The sequence below is a fragment of the Serinus canaria genome, chromosome 25 (genome assembly GCF_022539315.1).
Source record: "Serinus canaria isolate serCan28SL12 chromosome 25, serCan2020, whole genome shotgun sequence".
Lineage (NCBI taxonomy): Eukaryota > Metazoa > Chordata > Aves > Passeriformes > Fringillidae > Serinus > Serinus canaria.
Window position 1 is genome coordinate 12415971 of NC_066338.1, and position 21498 is coordinate 12437468.

Below are 21498 nucleotides of genomic sequence, written 5' to 3' on the forward strand. Positions count from 1 at the left end.
CTGGCCCTAAATCCATCCTCAGACCAAACCTGCACACCGAAATCCCTCCTCATCCCTGAATCCATCCTCAGACCAATCCCACACCCCAAAATCCCTTCTCATCCCTGAATCCATCCTCAGACCAATCCCACACACCGAAATCCCTTGTGGTCCTTAAATCCATCCTCAGCCCAATCCGCACCCAAAATCCCTCCTCTCCCCTAAATCCATCCTCAGACCAACCCCGCACACCGAAATCCCTCCTTGTCCCTAAATCCATCCTCAGACCAATCCCACACCCCAAAATCCCTTCTCATCCCTGAATCCATCCTCACCCCAAAATCCCTCAGCTCAAAATCCCTTCTTGGTCCCTAAATCCATCCTCAGACCAATCCTGAACACCAAAATCCCTCCTTGTCCCTAAATCCATCCTCACCCCAATCCCGCACCCCAGAATCTCTCCTTGTCCCTAAATCCATACTCAGCCCAAAATTCCTCAGCTCAAAATCCCTCCTCATCCCTAAATCCATCCTCACTGCAATCCCGCACACCGAAATCCCTTTGTGGTCCTTAAATCCATCCTCACCCCAATCCCACACACCGAAATCCCTCCTTGTCCCTAAATCCATCCTCACCCCAATCCCACACCACAAAATCTCTCCTGCCCCTAAATCCATCCTCAGACCAAACCTGCACACTGAAATCCCTCCTCATCCCTGAATCCATCCTCACCCCAATCCCGCACCCCAAAATCCCTTCGTCATCCCTAAATCCATCTTCAGCCCAATCCCACACACCGAAATCCCTCCTTGTCCCTAAATCCATCCTCAGCCCAATCCCTCACCCCAAAATCTCTCCTCATCCCAAAACCCCTCACTGGAATTCCCAGGGGGGATTCCCTGGGATTTGTGGGTTTGCTCTGGGAGGTTTGGGGTGGTTGGGTGGGATTTTGGGGTGGATCCACCTCAGAGAGGATCCACCTGGATCCTTGTGTGGACAGGACATGGAGAACGTGGGGATAACAGTGACCCAGGGGACAGGAGGTGACAGAGGTGACCCAGGTGACAGGAGGTGACCCAGGTGACCAGAGGTGACCCAGGAGACACTCCTGGGGCTGGTCCGCCTTGGAGAGGTTCTGGGTCCATGAGGGACACCAGGACATAGAGAACATGGAGTTAATGGTGACACAGGAGGTGACCCAGGGGACAGGAGGTGGCACAGGGTGACACTCAGGGCACTGCAGGTGTTGGCCTGATCCACTTTGGAGAGGATCTGGATCCATGAGGGGCACCAGGGCATGGAGAACGTGGGGTTAACGGTGACACTGGGGACAGGAGGTGGCACAAGGGACACTCAATCACCTTGGAGAGGGTCTGGATCCGTGAGGGACACCAGGACATGGAGAACATGGAGTTAACGGTGACACTGGAGACAGGAGGTGGCACAAGGGACACTCAATCACCTTGGAGAGGATCTGGATCCATGAGGGGCACCAGGACATGGAGAACATGGGGTTAACGGTGACACTGGGGACAGGAGATGGCACAAGGGACACTCAGTCACCTTGGAGAGGGTCTGGATCCGTGAGGGACACCAGGACATGGAGAGCATGGGGTTAATGGTGACACTGGGGGCAGGAGGTGGCCCTGGGGACAATCACCTTGGAGAGGGTCTGGATCCATGAGGGACACCAGGACATGGAGAACATGGAGTTAACGGTGACACTGGGGACAGGAGGTGGCCCAGGGGACACTCAATCACCTTGGAGAAGGTCCGGATCCATGAGGGACACCAGGACATGGAGAACACAGAGTTAATGGTGACACTGGGGACAGGAGGTGTCCCAGGGGACAGGAGGTGACCCAGGGGACGCTCAGTCACCTTGGAGAGGTTCTGGATCCGTGAGGGACACCAGGGCATGGAGAGCATGGGGTTAATGGTGACACTGGGGACAGGAGATGGCACAAGGGACACTCAGTCACCTTGGAGAGGGTCTGGATCCATGAGGGACACCAGGACATGGAGAGCATGGGGTTAATGGTGACACTGGGGGCAGGAGGTGGCCCTGGGGACAATCACCTTGGAGAGGGTCTGGATCCATGAGGGACACCAGGACATGGAGAACATGGAGTTAACGGTGACACTGGGGACAGGAGGTGGCCCAGGGGACACTCAATCACCTTGGAGAAGGTCCGGATCCATGAGGGACACCAGGACATGGAGAACACAGAGTTAATGGTGACACTGGGGACAGGAGGTGTCCCAGGGGACAGGAGGTGACCCAGGGGACGCTCAGTCACCTTGGAGAGGTTCTGGATCCGTGAGGGACACCAGGGCATGGAGAGCATGGGGTTAATGGTGACACTGGGGACAGGAGATGGCACAAGGGACACCCAGTCACCTTGGAGAGGGTCTGGATCCATGAGGGACACCAGGACATGGAGAGCATGGAGTTAACGGTGACACTGGGGACAGGAGGTGACCCAGGTGCAGGAATTCCCCTCAGGATGAGTCGGGATGATGGGAAAGGGTTGCTGGGCTGCTCCGGAGGGGACATTCCCGGGTCCTGGTGGCATTCCGGGTGACATTCCGTGTGTCCCGCAGTGTGCTCCATCCGGGTCATCGGCGAGAGCGACATCATGCAGGAATTCCTGTCGGAGTCGGACGAGGTGGGTGACGTCATCCCGCAGAATTCCATGGAAAAAAACCCTTCCATGGAATCACCAAGGTGGTAAAACCCCTCCTGTCCAACCGTCCCCAAGGCCACCCCTGATCCCTGTCCCCAAGTGCCACATCCGTGGGGTTTTGGGACAATTCCAACCGTTTTTGGTGGGGTTGAGGCTTGGTCCAGCTGAATTCCATAGGGAAAAAAATCTTCCATGGAATCATGGAAAAGCCCTTGGAGTTCCTCATGTCCAACTGTCCCCAAGGCCACCCCTGATCCCTGTCCCCAAGTGTCACATCCACAGGTTTTGGGGACAATCCTGCCTGATTTTTATGGGATTCAGGCTTGGTCCAACAGAATTCCATGGAAAAAAAAATTCCAAAGGCTTCCATGGAATGTCCAAAGCTGGAAAAGCCCTCGGAGCTCCTCAGGTCCCACTGTCCCCAAGGCCACCCTGATCCCTGTCCCCAAGTGCCACATCCACAGGTTTTGGGGACAATCCTGCCTGATTTTTATGGGATTCAGGCTTGGTCCAACAGAATTCCATGGAAAAAAAAATTCCAAAGGCTTCCATGGAATGTCCAAAGCTGGAAAAGCCCTCGGAGCTCCTCAGGTCCCACTGTCCCCAAGGCCACCCCAATCCCTGTCCCCAGGTGCCACATCCACAGGTTTTGGGGACAATCCTGCCTGGTTTTTATGGGATTGAGGCACCCCAAGCTCCCAGAATTCCTCCAAACCCCACAATCCTTCGGGATCCAGGGAAGACGCCGGGAATGAGTGGGAATTCCAGAGGGTGAATTGGTCCCAAAGCCCCAATTTGGGACAATTCCCGGGATGGCAATTCCGCAGTGCCCTGGGCAGTGCTGACCACCAAGGGATGAAGGAATTCCATGGGGGAACTTCCCCAGATATCCCACCTGGAGCTCTCTGACCATTCCCTCGGGAGAAGAATCCAACCCCATCCCTCCTCCCACGCCGAATTCCCACCGGGGGATTTTTAGGGATCACAAATGGCTGGAAAATTGGAATTTCCTGATTTTTTGGGGGGATTTTTCCCTTCCCTTTTTCCCAGAATTACAACGGCGTCTCCGACGTGGAGCTGCGGGTGGCGCTCCCGGACGTCACCACGGTGACAGTGAGGGTGAAGAAGAACAGCACCACGGACCAGGTGTACCAGGTGAGCCCATTCCCACCTGGAATTGCCCTTCCCACTGGGAATTTCCATCCCCTCAACTCGATTCCCCCACCTGGATTTTCCTCCCCTCCACCTGGATTTTCCTCTTTCCCACCTGGATTCTCCTTTCTCCACCTGGATTTTCTGCCTTTCCCACCTGGAACTTCCATCTTCTCACCTCAGTTGTCTTTCCCCACCTGGATTTTCTTCTTTCCCACCTGGAACTGCCTTTCCCACCTGGAATTTCCATCCCCTCAACTAGATTTCCCCACCCCCACCTGGATTTTCCCTTTTCCTGCCTGAAATTCCCTCTTTCCCACCTGGATTTTCCCTTTTCCCACCTGGAATTTCCATCTCCTCAACTAGATTTTCCTTTTTCCCACCTGGATTTTCCCTTTTCCCACCTGGATTTTCCCTTTTCCCACCTGGATTTTCCCTTTCCCATCTGGATTTCCCCCCATTTTTTGAGGGCTGGGATCCACTGGATCCATGGATTATGGGGAATAAAACAACACAGGGCAGACCCTTTGGAAGAAGATGAAAATTCTGCTGGAAAAGAGTAGGAATTCCAGAATCCCATGGATAAACAGGATTTGGGTGTGTTCAGGACACAGCCCATGGAATTCCACGCTGAGTTTTGAGCATGGAATGATCCCAGACGGGAATTTCCCACTCCTTTTCCCTGGGGAATCCCAGCTGGAATTGTGGGGACCCCACAACCTCAGCATTCCCAGGAACCGGGGAGCAAAACGGGAATGAAAAGCTGGCCTGGTTGTGCTGGCAGAGTTCCAACCGGGTTTTCCGTGGTCAGGGAATTCCCGGGAATGCCCGGCTGGCGCTGATCCCGTTTTCCCGGCGTTTTCCAGGCGGTGGCTGCCAAGGTGGGCATGGACAGCGTCACCGCCAACTACTTCGCCCTCTTCGAGGTCATCAACCACTCCTTCGGTGAGCCCGGAATTCCGTGGGATTTAGGGAAAAAATAAATCTGGGAAAAAAGGGAATGGAGGGATCTGCAGGTCCTTAGGGTGGGATTGTGGAATCTGTGGGGCTCCCGCCATCCCAGGCTGCTCCAAGTTGGTTTTGGATGATTCCAGGGATGGAGAATCCATGGAAAAACCTGGGATAGGGAAGGGTGTGTCCCTAAAATCCCATTGAAGCAGGACAGGGAATCCTGGAATGGTTTGGGATGGGAAGGATCCTTAAAGATCCTCAGGGTCTTGGGACCTCCCACTGTCCCAGGTTGATCCAAGCTGGAATTGGGCACTCCCAGGGATGGAAAAGCCTCCTGAGATTGAGACCAATCCCACCAAATCCCCTCTCTGGTGCCACTTCCAGGAGTTTTTGGGATAATTCCCAGGAATGGTGGCTCCAGCCTGCCCTGAGCATCCCTTTCCAACACCTGATCACCTTTTCCATGGGGAAATATTCCCGAATATCCAAGCAGGACCTCCCCTGGCTCAATTTGAGGGAATGTTTCCCTGATTTCCCAGGTTTTCCCAGGGCAGAAGTTGGCTCTCAGCGAGTTCCCCCACAAGCTCTACATGCAGAACCACACCCGGGATTTTTGGGATATTCCTCCAGATTCCAGGGGTTTCAGAGGGATTTGGGATCACACTGGAAGGATTTGGGGATAATTTGGGAAGGGCTTGGGATCATCTTGGAGGATCCATGGATAATTCTGGAAGGATTTGGGGTCATTCTGGAGGATTTGGGATCATCCTGGAAAGATTTGGGATCATTCTGGAATGATTTGAGGTCGTTCTGGAATGATTTGAGGTCATAATCGAGGATTTGGTGTCATTCTGGAAGGATTTGGGGTCATTCTGGAAGGATTAGGGTCGTTCTGGAAGGATTTGGGGTCATAATTGAGGATTTGGTGTTATTCTGGAAGGATTTGGGATCACTCTGGAAAGATTTGGGGTAATTTTGAGGAATTTGGGCTCACTCTGGAAGAATTTGGGACCATTCTGGAGGATTTGGGGTCATTCTGGAAGGATTTGGGATCATTCTGGAAAGATTTGGGGTAATTCTGAGGAATTTGGGCTCACTCTGGAAGAATTTGGGACCATTCTGGAGGATTTGGGGTCATTCTGAAGGATTTGGGGTCACTCTGGAAGTATTTGGGGTCATTCTGAAGGATTTCGGGTCGTTCTGGAAGGATTTGGGATCACTCTGGAAAGATTTGGGGTAATTCTGAGGAATTTGGGCTCACTCTGGAAGAATTTGGGACCATTCTGGAGGATTTGGGGTCATTCTGAAGGATTTGGGGTCACTCTGGAAGTATTTGGGGTCATTCTGAAGGATTTCGGGTCGTTCTGGAAGGATTTGGGATCACTCTGGAAAGATTTGGGGTCACTCTGGAAGATTTGGGCTCACTCTGGAAGAATTTGGGACCATTCTGGAGGATTTGGGGTCATTCTGAAGGATTTGGGGTCGTTCTGGAAGGATTTAGGGTCATTCTGGAAGATTTGGGGTCGTTCTGGAAGGATTTAGGGTCATTCTGGAAGATTTGGGGTCATTCTGAAGGATTTGGGGTCACTCTGGAAGGATTTAGGGTCGTTCTGGAAGGATTTGGGACCATTCTGGAGGATTGGGGTCATTCTGGAAGATTTGGGGTCATTCTGAAGGATTTGGGGTCGTTCTGGAAGGATTTAGGGTCATTCTGGAAGATTTGGGGTCATTCTGAAGGATTTGGGCTCACTCTGGAAGAATTTGGGCTCACTCTGGAAGGATTTGGGGTCGTTCTGGAAGGATTTGGGGTCATTTTTGACCGTTCCCCGTGGGCAAACCCCATTTTAACGCCGATTTTTGTTGGCTCTCCTGGAACCCCTGTCCCCGCCACGCCCTGACCCCGACATTCCGCGACCTCTCCGGGATCTCCCGGGCCGTTCCCAGTGCGGAAGTTGGCTCCCAACGAGTTCCCCCACAAGCTCTACGTGCAGAACTACACCTCGGCCGTGCCGGGGACCTGCCTGACCCTGCGCAAGTGGCTCTTCACCACCGAGGAGGAGGCGCTGCTCAACGACAACGACCTGGCCGTCGCCTACTTCTTCCACCAGGTACGGAATTCCCACCTGGAAATTCCTCTGGAACGCCCCTTTGGATGGGGAAAACTCCTCATGGGGTCCTTAGGTCCCATAGCTGATCCCAAGGCGTGATGGGGTTTTGGTTGTTTTTATGGGATTGAGGCACCCCAAGGTTCTTGGGCCACCCCAAGGTTCTCAGCCCACCCCACGGTCCCCCAAGGAATTCCCACCTGGAATTCCTCTGGAACGACCCATCAGGTGGGGAAAACTCCTCATGGGGTCCTTGGGTCCCATAGCTGATCCCAAGGCGTGATGGGGTTTTGGTTGTTTTTATGGGATTGAGGCACCTCAAAATTCTTGGGCCACCCCAAGGTCCTGCAGGTCAGGAATTCCCACTGGGAATTCCTCTGGAATGCCCCTTTGGATGGGGAAAACTCCTCATGGGGTCCTTAGGTCCCATAGCTGATCCCATGTGGGATGGAGCTTTGGTTGTTTTTATGGGATTGAGGAACCTCAAAATTCTTGAGCCACCACAAGGTCCTGCAGGTCAGGAATTCCCACCTGGAATTCCTCTGGAACGACCCATCAGGTGGGGAAAACTCCTCATGGGGTCCTTGGGTCCCATAGCTGATCCCAAAGTGGGATATGATTTTGGTTGTTTTTATGGGATTGAGGCACCCCAAGGTCCCCCAAGGAATTCCCAGCAGGAATTCCTCTGGAATGCCCCTTTGGGTGGAGAAAATACCTTATGGGGTCATTGGGTCCCATAGTTGATCCCAAAGTGGGATGGGGTTTTGGTTGTTTTTATGGGATTGAGGAACCTCAAAATTCTTGAGCCACCACAAGGTCCTGCAGGTCAGGAATTCCCAACAGGAATTCCCACCTGGAATTCCTCTGGAACTCCCCATCGGGTGGAGAAAATCCCTTATGGGGTCATTGGGTCCCATAGTTGATCCCAAAGTGGGATGGGATTTTGGTTTTTATGGGATTGAGGCACCTCAAAATTCTTGGGCCACCCCAAGGTCCCCCAAGGAATTCCCAGCAGGAATTCCTCTGGAGTGCTCCTTCCTGTTGGGAGTGGTGCAGTGGTTGATCCCAACTTTGGGCATTCCACCCATTTTTTATGGGATTGAGGCATTCCTGGAAGCACTCCATACCCTTCTGTCCTTTGGGATACATGGATTGGGGTGGGAATGACCTGGGGGAAACCTGGGAATTCCAGAGGTGAATCCAGCTGGATGCCAAAGCCCAGATTTGGAGAATTCCTGGGATGGTGACTCCAGCACTGCCATCCCCAAGGAAAACCCCTTTTCCCACCAAATTCCCCTGATTTTCTGCCTGGATCATCCTCACTTGTTCCCAAGCATTTTCAGCTTTTCCAAATCCATCCTCTCATCCCAAGGGACCTTTTCCCAAACTTCCTGTGGATATCCCAGGACTCCCCTGAAGCAGGAATCGGGATGGGAACATCCTCTCTTGGAGCCTTTTTGGGGCTGGAATTTGGGATCAGAACCCCTGAGGGTGAAGCAGGAGGTGGCTCCTCCTCCTCCCATCCCAAATCCCAGATTTTTCCCAGATTTTTCCCAGATTTTTCCCAGATTTTTCCCATGTTTTTCTCCCATTCCCAGGCCGTTGATGATGTCAAGAAAGGCTACATCAAAGCCGAGGAGAAATCCTACCAGCTCCAGAAGCTCTGCGAGCAAAGGAAGATGGTCATGGTGAGTGGATTCCCTGGAATCCTGGTGATCCCCTGGAATCCTGGTGATCCCCTGGAATCCTGGTGAATCCCTGGAATCCTGGTGAACCCCTGGAATCCTGGTGAATCCCCTGGAATCCTGGTGAACCCCTCGAATCCTGGTGAACCCCTGGAATCCCGGTGAATCCCCTGAAGTGCCGGTGAATTCCCTGGAATCCCACTGAATTCCTTGAGATCCTGGTGAATCCCAGAATCCTGGTGAACCCCTGGAATCCCATTGAATTCCGTGGTGGATCCCATTGAATTCCCTGGGATCCCAGTGACTCCTGGAATCCCGGTGAACCCCTGGGATCCCGGTGCATTCCCTGGGATCCCGATGACTCCCTGGGGTCCTGGTGCATTCCCTGGCACCCCAGTGCACTCCCCATGCCCCCGGTGATTCCCTGGCACCCCGTGATTCCCTGGCACCCTGGTGCATTCCCTGGGATCCCAGTGACTCCCTGGCACCCTGGTGCAATCCCTGTGCCCCCAGTGATTCCCCGTGCCCCTGGTGCATTCCCTGGCACCCCAGTGCACTCCCCGTGCCCCTGGTGCATTCCCTGGCACCCCAGTGCACTCCCCCTGCCCCTGGTGCATTCCCTGGCACCCCAGTGCACTCCCCCTGCCCCTGGTGCATTCCCTGGCACCCCAGTGCACTCCCCATGGCCCTGGTGCATTCCCTGGCACCCCAGTGCACTCCCCATGGCCCTGGTGCATTCCCTGGCACCCCAGTGCACTCCCCATGCCCCTGGTGACTCCCTGGCACCCTGGTGACTCCCTGTGCCCCTGGTGACTCCCTGGCACCCCCATGATTCCCTGGCACCCGGGTGCATTCCCTGGGATCCCAGTGAACCCCAGGGACCCCGGTGACTCCCTGGCACCCCGGTAACTCCCCGTGCCCCCGGTGACTCTCTGGCACCCCAGTGCACTCCCTGTGCCCCTGGTGACTCCCTGGCACTCCGGTGACTCCCCGTGCCCCCGGTGACTCCCTGGCACCCTGGTGCACTCCCTGTGCCCCCGGTGACTCCCTGGCACCCTGGTGACTCCCTGGCACCCCTGTTCACTCCCCATGCCCCTGGTGACTGCCCGTGCCCCCGGTGACCGGCTGCTCCCGCAGTACCTGAACATGCTGCGGACGTGCGAGGGCTACAACGAGATCACCTTCCCGCACTGCTCGTGCGACTCGCGGCGCAAGGGCCACGTCATCTCGGCCATCAGCATCCGCCACTTCAAACTGCACGCCTGCACCGAGGAGGGCCAGCTCGAGGTACTCCCTGCCACCCCTGCCACCCCCAGGTCATCTCCGAGCCCACAGCCCTGCATCTGTGCCCTCCCCAATCCCTGGGGTTGTCCCCACCTCCCTGGAATTGTCCCTGAGCTCGCACCTTGGTTTTACACCATCTCAGTGTTCCCAAATCCCTGAGGTCATCCTAGCTCCCTGGGGCTGTCCCCGAGCTCATAGCCTGGGTTTTACAGCATCACCCTGTTCCCAAATCCCTGGGGTTGTCCCCAAACTCACACCCTGGGTTTTACACCATCACCCTGTTCCCAAATCCCTGGGGTTGTCCCTGAGTTCACAGCCTGGGTTTTACACCATCACCCTGTTCCCAAATCCCTGGGGTTGTCCCTGAGCTCACAGCCTGGGTTTTACACCATCACCCTGTTCCCAAATCCCTGGGGTTGTCCCTGAGCTCACACCTTGGTTTTACACCATCACCCTGTTCCCAAATCCCTGGGATTGTCACCCCAAATCCCTGGGGTTGTCCCTGAGTTCACAGCCTGGGTTTTACAGCATCACCATGTTCCCAAATCCCTGGGGTTGTCCCCAAACTCACACCCTGGGTTTTACAGCATCACCCTGTTCCCAAATCCCTGGGATTGTCACCCCAAATCCCTGGGGTTGTCACCCCCAAATCCCTGGGGTTGTCCCTGAGCACACAGCCTGGGTTTTACACCATCACTGTGTTCCCAAATCTCTGGGATTGTCACCCCGAATCCCTGAGATCATCCTGAGTCTCCCACCTTGATTTGCACCTGGACTGTGTTCCCAAATCCCTGGAGGTTGTGCTGGGATCATCCCTGGGATTACCCTTGACTTCACACCTTGCTTTGCACCTGGACTGTGTTCCCAAATCCCTGGGGATCCTCCCAATTCCCTGGAATTCACTGCGGGCTCATCACTGACCTCACCCCTTTGGATTTGCAACCCCCTGGGATCTCCCTGAACTCCCTGCTGGGATTTGGGAAACTCAGAACTCCTCCCTGTGCTAAACCTGGGACAAATCCTCCTTTTCCCTCACCCCCTGAACCACCCTGATCCCGGGGGGCTCCCCTGCCCGGGGTCCTGGCTGAGCTGGCTTTGGGAATTCTGCAGAACCAGGTGATTGCCTTCGAGTGGGAGGAGATGCAGCGCTGGGACACGGACGAGGAGGGCATGGCCTTCTGCTTCGAGTACGCGCGCGCCGAGAAGAAACCGCGCTGGGTCAAGATCTTCACCCCCTACGTGAGTCCCAGTCCTGCCCAGGATTCCCTCAAATCCCACCCAGGATTCCCTCAAACCCCGCCCAGAATCACCTCAAACCCCACTCAGAATCACCTCGAACCCTGCTTGGAATTCCCTCAAACCCTGATCTCCCTCAAACCCTGATCGGAATCACCTCAAACCCTGCTTGGAATTCCCTCAAACCCCGCCCAGAATTCCCTCAAATCCCACCTGGAATTCCCTTGGGAATGGGATGTGTAAGTGTCCCAATCCCGCCCAGGATTCCCTCAAACCCCACCCGGAATACCCTCAAATCCCACCTGGAATTCCCTTGGGAATGGGATTGTGAGTGTCCCAGTCCTGCCCGAAATTGCCTCAAACCCTGCCCAGGATTCCCTCAAACCCCACCCAGAATTTCCTCAAACCCCGCCCAGAATTCCCTCAAATCCCACCCAGAATTCCCTCAAACCCCACCCAGAATTCCCTCAAACCCCACCCAGATTCCCTCAAATCCCCACAGGGAATTGCCTTGGGAATGGGATTGTGAGTGTCCCAATCCTGCCTGGAATTCCCTCAAATCCCCACACTGAATTCCCTTGGGAATGGGATGTGTGAGTGTCCCAGTCCCACCCGGAATTCCCTCGAGAAGGGGATCGTGAATGTCCCAATCCCACCCAGATTCCCTTGGGAATGAGATGTATGAGTGCCCCACATCCTGCCCAGAATTCCCTCAAATCCCACCTGGAATTCCCTCGGGAACAGGGGCTGGGGGGGGAGTGTGGGGCACAGGGAAAGCTGAGAAAGGGGGGAAGGAGAGACTGATCCCAGAGAGGCTGATCCTGGGAGAGGCTGGTTCTTCTCTGGAGCTCCTGGCTCCTCCTGGGATCTCTCTGGAACCCCTCTGGAGCTGCTGGATCCAGGAGCTGTTGGCTCCTCTTTGGAATTCCTGGTTCCTCCCTGGAGTTTCTGGTTCCTCTCTGAAATTCCTCTGGAGCTCCTGTTCTTTTCCCTGGAGCTCCTGGTTCCTCCTGGGAGCCCCTGGCTCCTCCCTGGAGCTGATGGATCCCGAAGTTCCAAACAAGACCCAGGAGCTCCTGGATTTTCCCTGGAATTCCTGGCTCCAGTCTGGAGCTGCTGGATCCTTCCTGGAGCCTCTGTTTTTTTCCCTGGAGCTCCTGGTTCCTCCCTGGAGCTGCTGGATCCAGAACCTCCAAACAGGACCCAGGAGCTCCTGGCTCCTGCCCAGAGCTCCCAGCTCCCCTCTGGATCTCCTGGGTTTTCCCTGGATTTTCCCTGATTCCCATTTTTCCCTGGCAGTTCAATTACATGCACGAGTGCTTCGAGCGAGTGTTCTGCGAGCTCAAGTGGAGGAAGGAGGTGAGAATTCCAAACTCTTCCCTTTCCCAGGTGGCTTTCAGTGGGAAATGCTTCTCCTGGTCCATAATTCCCACAGGGAATGACTGGATAATCCCAGGATGGGGAAAAGCAGGGGAGGAGCTCTGGAAGTGGGGAAGGTTTCATGGAGCAGCTGGGAATGACCTGGGATAAATCTGGGATAAAAGGAGATGGGAATGGCCAGGATAAATCTGGGATAAAGGAGGTGGGAATGGCCAGGATAAATCTGGGATAAAAGGAGGTGGGAATGGCCAGGATAAACCTGGGATAAAAGGAGGTGGGAATGGCCAGGATAAATCTGGGATAAAAGGAGGTGGGAATGGCCAGGATAAATCTGGGATAAAAGGAGGTGGGAATGGCCAGGATAAATCTGGGATAAAAGGAGGTGGGAATGGCCAGGATAAATCTGGGATAAAGGAGGTGGGAATGGCCAGGATAAATCTGGGATAAAAGAGTCTTCCTTCTCCATCCCATTTCCCTCCTCCTCCTGCTTTAAAGAGAATTTTAAATTGGGATTTGGATTGGGATTGGAATTTAAATTGGGATTGTCATTGGAATTGGCAGTTAAATTGAGATTGGAATTGAGGTACGAATTGGGATTGTCATTGGAATTGGAATTTAAATTTATATTGGAATTGGAGTTGGGATTGGAATTGGAATTTAAATTGGCATTGGCCTTGAAATTGAAATTTAAATCAGGATTGGCACTGGGATTTAAATTGGATTTGGAATTGGAATTAGAATTGGCATTGGAATCAGGATTAGCATTGGGATTGGGATTGGGATTTAAATTGGCATTGGAATTGGAATTTAAATTGATATTGGAATTGGAGTTGGGATTAGAATTTAAATTGGCATTGGAATTGAAATTGAAATTTACATTGGGATTGGCATTGGAATTGCAATTGGAATTTGGGTTAGAATTGGAATTTAAATTGGGATCGGCATTGGGATTGGAATTTAAATTGGATTTGGAGTTGGGATTGACACTGGGATTGGGATTGGGATTGGAATTGGATTTTAAATTGGGATTGGGATTGGCATTGGGATTAGAATTGGAATTTGGATTGGGATTGGAATTGGAATTTAAATTGGAATTTAAATTGGGATTGTCATTGGGATTGGGGTCAGGATTGTCATTGGGATTGGGATCAGGATTGGGACTGGGATTGGGATCAGGATTGGCACTGGGATTGGGATCAGGATTGGCATTGGGATTGGGATCAGGATTGGCACTGGGATTGGGATCAGGATTGGGACTGGGACTGGGATTGGGATCAGGATTGGCACTGGGATTGGGATCAGGATTGGGACTGGGATTGGGATCAGGATTGTCATTGGGATTGGGATCAGGATTGGCACTGGGATTGGGGTCAGGATTGGCACTGGGATTGGGATCAGGATTGGGACTGGGATCAGGATCAGGATTGGGATTGGGATCAGGATTGGGATTGGGATTGGGATTGGGATCAGGATTGGGATCGGGATTGGGATTGGGATCAGGATTGGGATTGGGATTGGGATCAGGATTGGGATCAGGATTGGGATTGGGATCAGGATTGGGATTGGGATCAGGATTGGGATTGGGATCAGGATTGGCACTGGGATTGGGATCAGGATTGGCATTGGGATTGGGATCAGGATTGGCACTGGGATCAGGATTGGCACTGGGACTGGGATCAGGATTGGCACTGGGATTGGGATCAGGATTGGCACTGGGATTGGGATCAGGATTGGGATCAGGATTGGCACTGGGATTGGGATCAGGATTGGGATCAGGATTGGCACTGGGATTGGGATCAGGATTGGCACTGGGACTGGGATCAGGATTGGCACTGGGACTGGGATCAGGATTGGCACTGGGATTGGGATCAGGATTGGGATCAGGATTGGCACTGGGATTGGGATCAGGATTGGGATCAGGATTGTCACTGGGACTGGGATCAGGATTGGGATCAGGATTGGCATTGGGATTGGGATCAGGATTGGCACTGGGATCAGGATTGGCACTGGGATCAGGATTGGGATTGGGATCAGGATTGGCACTGGGATTGGGATCAGGATTGTCACTGGGATTGGGATCAGGACTGGGATCAGGATTGGCACTGGGACTGGGACAGGGACACTCCAGGTGAGTTGAAGCCCTGGCTGGGATCTGAGCCATTCCCAGCCCTCCCAGCCTCTCAATCCCCCTTTCCCAGTGGGAATGCTTCACTTTGTCCCCCTTTCCTTCTTTTCCAGAACCTTTTCCAGCTGGTCAGGTCACAGCAAAGGGACGCAGCCACTTAACCCTGGCAGCTTTCCCAGGACCCCCCAAAAATCCCTTATTGTATTAAAGCCCCCCCAAACTAAATCTCATTAATTCCAAATCCATTCATGCCCGTCATCTTTATGGAATTCCAGAGGAAAAACCAAAATAACCAACTGGGAAAAGCCACCTTGAGGGGGCTCCTTTTTCCCACTCAGATCCAGCTCCAGGCTGGGAATTTTGGGATTTTGTTTTGTTTTAATTTTTTTTTTTTTTTTTTTTTTTTTTTTTTACAACTGGAATTAAGAAGTTGTTGTTTCTGCTGGGTCAGACATGGAAAAATAGGGGGGAAAAAGCAGGAAAAAAAAAATCCCTTGGAATGTTCCATTCCTGCCTGGGCATCTGGGAGAATAATTCCTTTAAAATCCCACGGGGTGGCAGCAGCTCTTTAAAGGGATTTTCCACCTGTTTCTCCTCCCAATCCATTTTTAATCACTAGGGATTAAAAAAAAAAAAACAGGGAAAACATCCAAAAGGAGTAAAATTCCAAGGAAATGCCTCTCCTGGAACAAAGATCCCGCTCCTGGATTTGTATTCCTGCTTTTTGGGGTGTTTTCCCAGGGATTTGGGTGTGCCTGGCTCCTTGGGATAGGAGGAAAAATCACCTGGAAAAGCCAATTTTCCCTATTTTTGAGTGGGATTTTTCCCTGGATCCAGTGGCTGGGCAGCTCCCAGGAGGGAAAAATAACCTGAAAAATCACCTGGAAAAGCCATTTTTCCCTATTTTTGAGCACTTTTTATCCATGACTTGGGTGTCCAAGCAGGAAAAATAACCTGGAAAAAACCATTATCCCTCATTTTGAGCAGGATTTTTCCATAGTTCTGGAGGAAAAGAAATGTGGAAAATTGATTTCCCCTGGTTTTGAACAGGATTTTTCCATGGATCCAGTGGCTGGGATGTTCCCAGGAGGGAAAAATGAGCTGGAAAAGTGTTTTTATCCCTGGTTTGGAGCAGGAATTTCCCATATCTTGGGTGGATGAGTAGATGCCAGAGGGAAAAACCTTCTGGAAAAGACATTTTCCCAAAATTTGAGTGGATCTTTGCCGTGGTTTGGGAGGAAAAATCAGGTGGAAAAGCCATTTTTTTTCCTTGGATTTGAGCAGGATTTCTCCATGGTCCAGGAGGCCCAACAGCTTCCTGCAGGAAAAATCACCTGGAAAAACCATTTTTTCCTGGATTTGAGTGCAATTTTCCCATGGTTTGGGAGGAAAAATAAGGTGGAAAAGCCATTTTTCCTTGGTTTTGAGCAGGATTTTTCTGTGGATCCGGCAGCTGAGCAATTCCCAGAAGGAAAAATTATGGAAAAGCCGTTTTTCCCTGGTTTTGAGTGGGAATTTTCCATGTTTTGGAGGGAAAAAAAAAAGCACCTGGAAAAGCTGGTTTTGGGCTGGCCTGGAGCTGGTTCTGCCAGGGTTTGGGGTGGATTTGGGAATATTTGGAACCAAACCCAGCAGGAGCATCCTGGCCTCATTCCCGACCTCTGGAATGTGCCAGAATTGCTCCAAAGTGGGATTTCCCCCCAAATTCCCTTTTTGGGAAGGGGTTTTCCTCACTCCTCCCCCTGGAGCCAGGATGGGGGTGATTTTTTTGGGGGGGGGATATCCCAAATCCTCGGCTCTGGAGCAGCCAAGAGCTGGGAATTAATTCCATTAATTGGATCCCTGTAATTAATTGGATTTCCGTTGTCCTCGGGAGCCCCGAGCTGTGGAAAACCCAGGAATGGGGGAGGGAAACTGGGAGAGGTTTGGGATGCCCAAAATCCCCCTTAAAATCTCCTTCAGCATCCCCAATTCGGGTAAAATCCCAGGAAAAGTTGAATTTTGATCCCAATTTTCTCGCTAGCCCCAAATTCTGACGGATCAAAGGCAAAAAAAAAAAAAACCCAAAAAAAGGGGGAAATTGGTCAAAAAAATACAAAACCAAACCCCTGCCCCCTCTCTTGTCCCATTTTCCCTCTTCCAGCTGCTCCCATTCCTTGGGTTCCAGGTCGGGAAAAGCCCCTTTAGTGTAATTAATTGTAACATATTCTTTTAAATAAATTGATTTATTGAGGAAATTCCGGAGGGCCGTGGCCGTGCTCCTTCCCCTGGGGGGGCTCCCAAAATCTGGGAGGATCCAGGGATGGTTTCAAACTTTTGGACTTTGGGAATTTGGTGGGTTTTTTTAAGGTGTTTTTTTTTGTTTGTTTGTTTTTTTATTGTTTTGTTTTTATTTCGACAGAAAAACCCAAAAAAAAAAAGAGAGAAAAAAAAAGTCAATTCTGAAAGGAACTGCAATAAATAGCAAATAAATAAAGCCTTGAACCCAGGGGGCTTCACTGCCCCTCCCCCAACGCCCCCCAAACCCCCCCCACCCCCCCAAAATCAACCCAGCAGGACCCAAACCCCCCCAAAATGGGGGGGACACGGAGGGGGCCCCGCGTGCCCCCCCTTATGTACAGCGGGGATGGGGGTGAGGGGGGGGGCACTGGTTTGGGGGTGCTGGGGGCACTGGGGTGGGGGCTTGGGGGGGGCCTTGACCCCATTTGGGGGGGCCCTGACCCAGTTTGGGGGGAACTGGGGGGGGGGGCCCTGACCCAGTTTGGGGGGGGCTGGGGTGGCACCAACCCCACCTGGGGGGGAATTGTCCCAGTTTGGGGGTGGTGGGGGCACTGGTTTGGGGGGCACTGACCCAGTTTGGGGCACTGGTTTGGGGGGCATTGACCCAGTTTGGGGGCACTGGTTTGGGGGGGCACTGGCCCAGTTTGGGGCACTGGTTTGGGGGGGCACTGGCCCAGTTTGGGGCACTGGTTTGGGGGGCACTGGCCCAGTTTGGGGCACTGGTTTGGGGGCATTGACCCAGTTTGGGGCACTGGTTTGGGGGGGCACTGGCCCAGTTTGGGGCACTGGTTTGGGGGGGCACTGGCCCAGTTTGGGGCACTGGTTTGGGGGGGGCACTGGCCCAGTTGGGGGGGCACTGGGGGCACTGGTTTGGGGGGCTCTGGGCTGGACACGGCCCCGGTTTGGCTGGTGGGGGCCGGCACCCCCCGGATTTGGGATTTGGGATCATTTGGGGTTTGGGATTTGGGGCTGGGCAGGGCCGGAGCTGCGTGTCCGTGTGTCCGCGTGTCCGTGTGGGTGGCCGTGTCCCTGTCCCCGATCTGCTGCTCCTGGTGTCCCCTGGATTTGGCTGGTTTGGAGTTCCCAGGAATTCTGGGATCGGCCGCTCCGTGTCCATCTGGCTCCTGGTGGGGATGTCCCAAAAAGTGGGGACATCCCGGAGTGGGGACATCCCAAAAAGTGGGGACATCTCAGAATGGGGACATCCCGGGGTCAGGGCATTCCGGTGCTGAAGTGTCCCACGGGATGATGGGATCATCCCAACGTTGGAGCAGCCGATGGAACGCTCTGGTGTCGGAACATTCCGGTCCTGGATCCCTCTGACCTTGGAGCATCCCAGTCATGGAACATTCTGGATTGGAGCGTCCTCGTGTGGGACCATGCCAGGGCTGGAGCATCCTGCTCTGGGATCTGCTCTGGGATCTGCTCTGGGATCTGCTCTGGGATCTCTCTGCTCTGGGATCGTCCCAGTATCAGAGCGTCCCCATGGTGGAACATTCCGGTATCGGAGCGTCCTGGTCCCAGTGTCAGAGTGCCCCAGTATGGAGCATCCCAGTATGGAACATCCCAGTATAGAGCATCCCAGTGTGGGATCATCCCAGTGCTGATCCATTCCAGTCCCAGCCCATCCCAGTACCAGTTTATCCCAGTAATGGAGCATCCCAGTACCAGTCCATCCTAGTCCCAGTCTATCCCAGTACCAGTCCATCCCAATCCCAGTCCATCCTAGTCCCAGGCTATCCCAGTACCAGTCCATCCCAATCCCAGTTTATCCCAGTCCCGGCCCATCCCAGTCCCAGCCCATCCCCAGGGGAAACTGAGGCAGGTTGTGGGCGGAGCGGGTGGCAGTGGCAGTGTTGGGGTCCCGCTGCGCCCCCGGGAGGACACCGGGGGGGGGGGGGGGGCGTGTCCCCCCCTTTGGGACCCCCAAAGGCCCCCAGGACCCCCCGTGACCCCCCCAGAGACCCCCCCCCAGTTTGGAGCTGCTTTTGGTCCTGTTTGGTGAGAAAAGCCCCAAGAAGGGTCCCCGGGGGAGGGGGGGGTCGGGTCCTTTTGGGGGTCCCCCAGGGTGGGCATGACCCCCCCCAAAAACGGAGTGGATGTGGCTGCTGGGGGGTGGGGGGGCACTGGCACCCTGCACTGGGCTGGACTGGGATGGACTGGGGGGGTCGGATGGGGCCTGGAGGGGGGGTCCATCCTTCCTGAGCGTGGGGGGGTCTGGGGCCCCCCCCCAGCAGGACCGAGCCCCCCCCCCCCCCGGGCACCGCTGGGTTTGGGGGGGCTGCTCTGCAATGGGGGGGCACCCAAAGGTGCTGCTCCAGAGCCTCCGGACCTGGGGAGGGAAAATTTGGGGATGGGGGGGGGGGTTAAAGAGGGTTTGGGGGACATTTCCAGCCCCCCAAAATCCCAGGGACCCCCCAAATCCCAATAGGGGGACATCCCAACCTGGGGGGCTTTGGGGGGCTCAGGGGGTTCCAGCCTGGTGGGGTCATGGGGGGTCTGGGGAAGTTCTGGGGGGTGGTCCTGGGGATCCCCTGGGGGTTTTCCAACCCTGGAGAGGTTCCAGGGGGGGCCTGGAGTGTCCTGGGGGTATCCCAGGGGGTCCCAAGGTTGTCTCAGGATGTCCCAGAGGTGTCCCAGGGTGCCCCAGGATGTTCCAGGGGGTCCCAGAGGTGTCCCAGGGGTGTCCTAGGGTGTCCCAGAGAGTCTCAGGGGGTCCCAAGGGTGTCCTGGGACTGTCTTAGAGGGTCCCAGGGGTGTCCCAGGGGGTCCCAGAGGGTCCCAGGGGAGTCCCGGGGCTGTCCCAGGGTGTCCCAGGGTGTCCCAGAGGGTCCCAGGTGTGTCCCAGAAGGTCCCAGAGGTGTCCCAGGGGTGTCCCGGAGCTGTCCCAGATGTGTCCCAGAGGGTCCCAGGTGTGTCCCAGGTGTGTCCCGGGGGTCCCGGGGGTCTCACCGGGCTCAGTAGGGCCGGTTGGCGTCTTTGGGCCTCTTGAGCTGCACCTTGAGCCGCTTCATCCCGATCTGGAAGCCGTTCATGGCCTGGATGGCGGCCTGGGCGCTCGCGGGGTTGTCAAAGCTCACGAAGCCTGGGGGACATCGGGGGTGTGGGCACATTGGGGACACGGAGGATTTGGGGACATTTTTCCCGTGTCCCCACATCCCATATCCCAATGTCTCCAGTATTCCCATATCCCACATACCATTGACCCCATTGTTCCCTTGTCCCCAATGTCCCTGATATCCCCAATGTCGCCGATGTCCCCAATGTCCCAGTGTCCCCATATCCAATTATCCCCATTATCCTCACTGTCCCCATGTCCCCAGTGCCCCCAAATCCCACACTGCCTATCCCATATCTCAGTGTCCCAATGTCCCCATTGCCCCTGATGTCCCCAGTGTCCCCATTGTCCCCAATGTCCTCGGTGCTCCCACTGTCCCCAATGTCCCCATTGTCCCCAATGTCCCCATTGTCCCCGATGTCCCCAGTGTCCCCAATGTTCCCAGTGTCCTTGGTGCCCCCAATGTCCCCAATGCCCCCACTGTCCCCAATGTCCCCATTGTCCCCAATGTCCTCGGTGCCCCCAATGTCCCCAATGTCCCCAATGTCCCCATTGTCCCCAATGTCCTCGGTGCCCCCAATGTCCCCAATGCCCCCACTGTCCCCAATGTCCCCATTGTCCCCAATGTCCCCAATGTCCTTGGTGCCCCCAATGTCCCCAGTGCCCCCATTGTCCCCAATGTCCCCGTTGTCCCCAATGTCCCTGGTGCCCCCAATGTCCCCATTGTCCCCGATGTTCCCATTGTCCCCAATGTCCCCGTTGTCCCCGATGTCCCCGATGTCCCCAGTGTCCCGTGTCCCTACCGAAGCACTTGCTCTGGTTGGTGGCCCTGTCCACGAAGACCTTGGCGGAGATGACGTTGCCGAAGGGGAGGAACATCTGCAGGATCTCGGTGTCGGCGAACTCCTGGGGCAGGTGGTAGATGAAGATGTTACAGCCCTCGGGGCCTGCGGAGGGAGCGGGGTCACACCTGGGACTGCGTCCCCAAAACGACCGACCCCAAAGCCGGGGCTGCCGACCCAAAACGGACATGAGACCCCAAAACCCCAAAAACAGGGCTGCCGACCCAAAATGGACACAGGACCCCAAAACCCCAAAACCGGGGCTGCCGACCCAAAACGGACACAGACCCCAAAACCCCAAAACCGGGGCTGCCGACCCAAAACGGACAAGGGACCCCAAAACCCCAAAACGAGGGCTGCCGACCCAAACCAGACACGGGACCCCAAAACCCCAAAATCGGGGCTGCCAACCCAAAATGGACACAGACCCCAAAACCGGGGCTGCCGACCCAAAATGAACACAGACCCCAAAAACGGGGCTGCTGACCCAAACCGGACACGGGACCCCAAAAACGGGGCTGCCAACCCAAAATGGACAAGGGACCCCAAAACCCCAAAGCCGGGGCTGCCGACCCAAACCGGACACGGGACCCCAAAACCCCAAAGCCGGGGCTGCCGACCCAAACCGGACACGGGACCCCAAAACCGGGGTTCTCAACCCAAAACTGACACAGACCCCAAAACCGGGGCTGCTGACCCAACCATACACGGACCCCAAACTGGGGTCCCCAAAC

The 21498-nt window shown here is 54.6% G+C and overlaps 3 protein-coding genes across 3 annotated transcripts in view; 1 reads left to right on the forward strand and 2 right to left on the reverse strand.

Annotated features, from left to right (window-relative positions):
* FCRL6 (Fc receptor like 6) overlaps positions 1–2327 on the reverse strand; it is a 4669-nt gene extending 2342 nt beyond the window's left edge. The window contains 1 exon segment of the mRNA XM_050984814.1: positions 2261–2327. Coding sequence (XP_050840771.1) covers positions 2261–2327 — 67 coding nt within the window.
* Positions 2328–2564: 237 nt separating this feature from the next.
* On the forward strand, positions 2565–14843 carry SNX27 (sorting nexin 27; the record flags this gene model as incomplete). Its single annotated transcript, XM_050984815.1, has 9 exons — positions 2565–2648; positions 3717–3821; positions 4685–4763; positions 6714–6877; positions 8473–8562; positions 9697–9846; positions 10954–11082; positions 12379–12438; positions 14698–14843. Coding segments are annotated over 9 exons (909 nt in total), but the record flags the coding sequence as incomplete, so codon positions are not given.
* A 4274-nt stretch (positions 14844–19117) lies between these two features.
* LOC127060729 (CUGBP Elav-like family member 3) lies at positions 19118–20954 on the reverse strand. Its single transcript, XM_050984816.1, has 4 exons — positions 20942–20954; positions 20726–20869; positions 19817–19949; positions 19118–19196 (listed from the first exon to the last, which is right to left on the reverse strand). The coding sequence occupies exons 1-3, from the start codon at positions 20952–20954 to the stop codon at positions 19822–19824; spliced, it is 285 nt and encodes a 94-aa protein (XP_050840773.1). The 3' UTR covers positions 19118–19196; positions 19817–19821.
* Between the last annotated feature and the right edge of the window lie 544 nt (positions 20955–21498).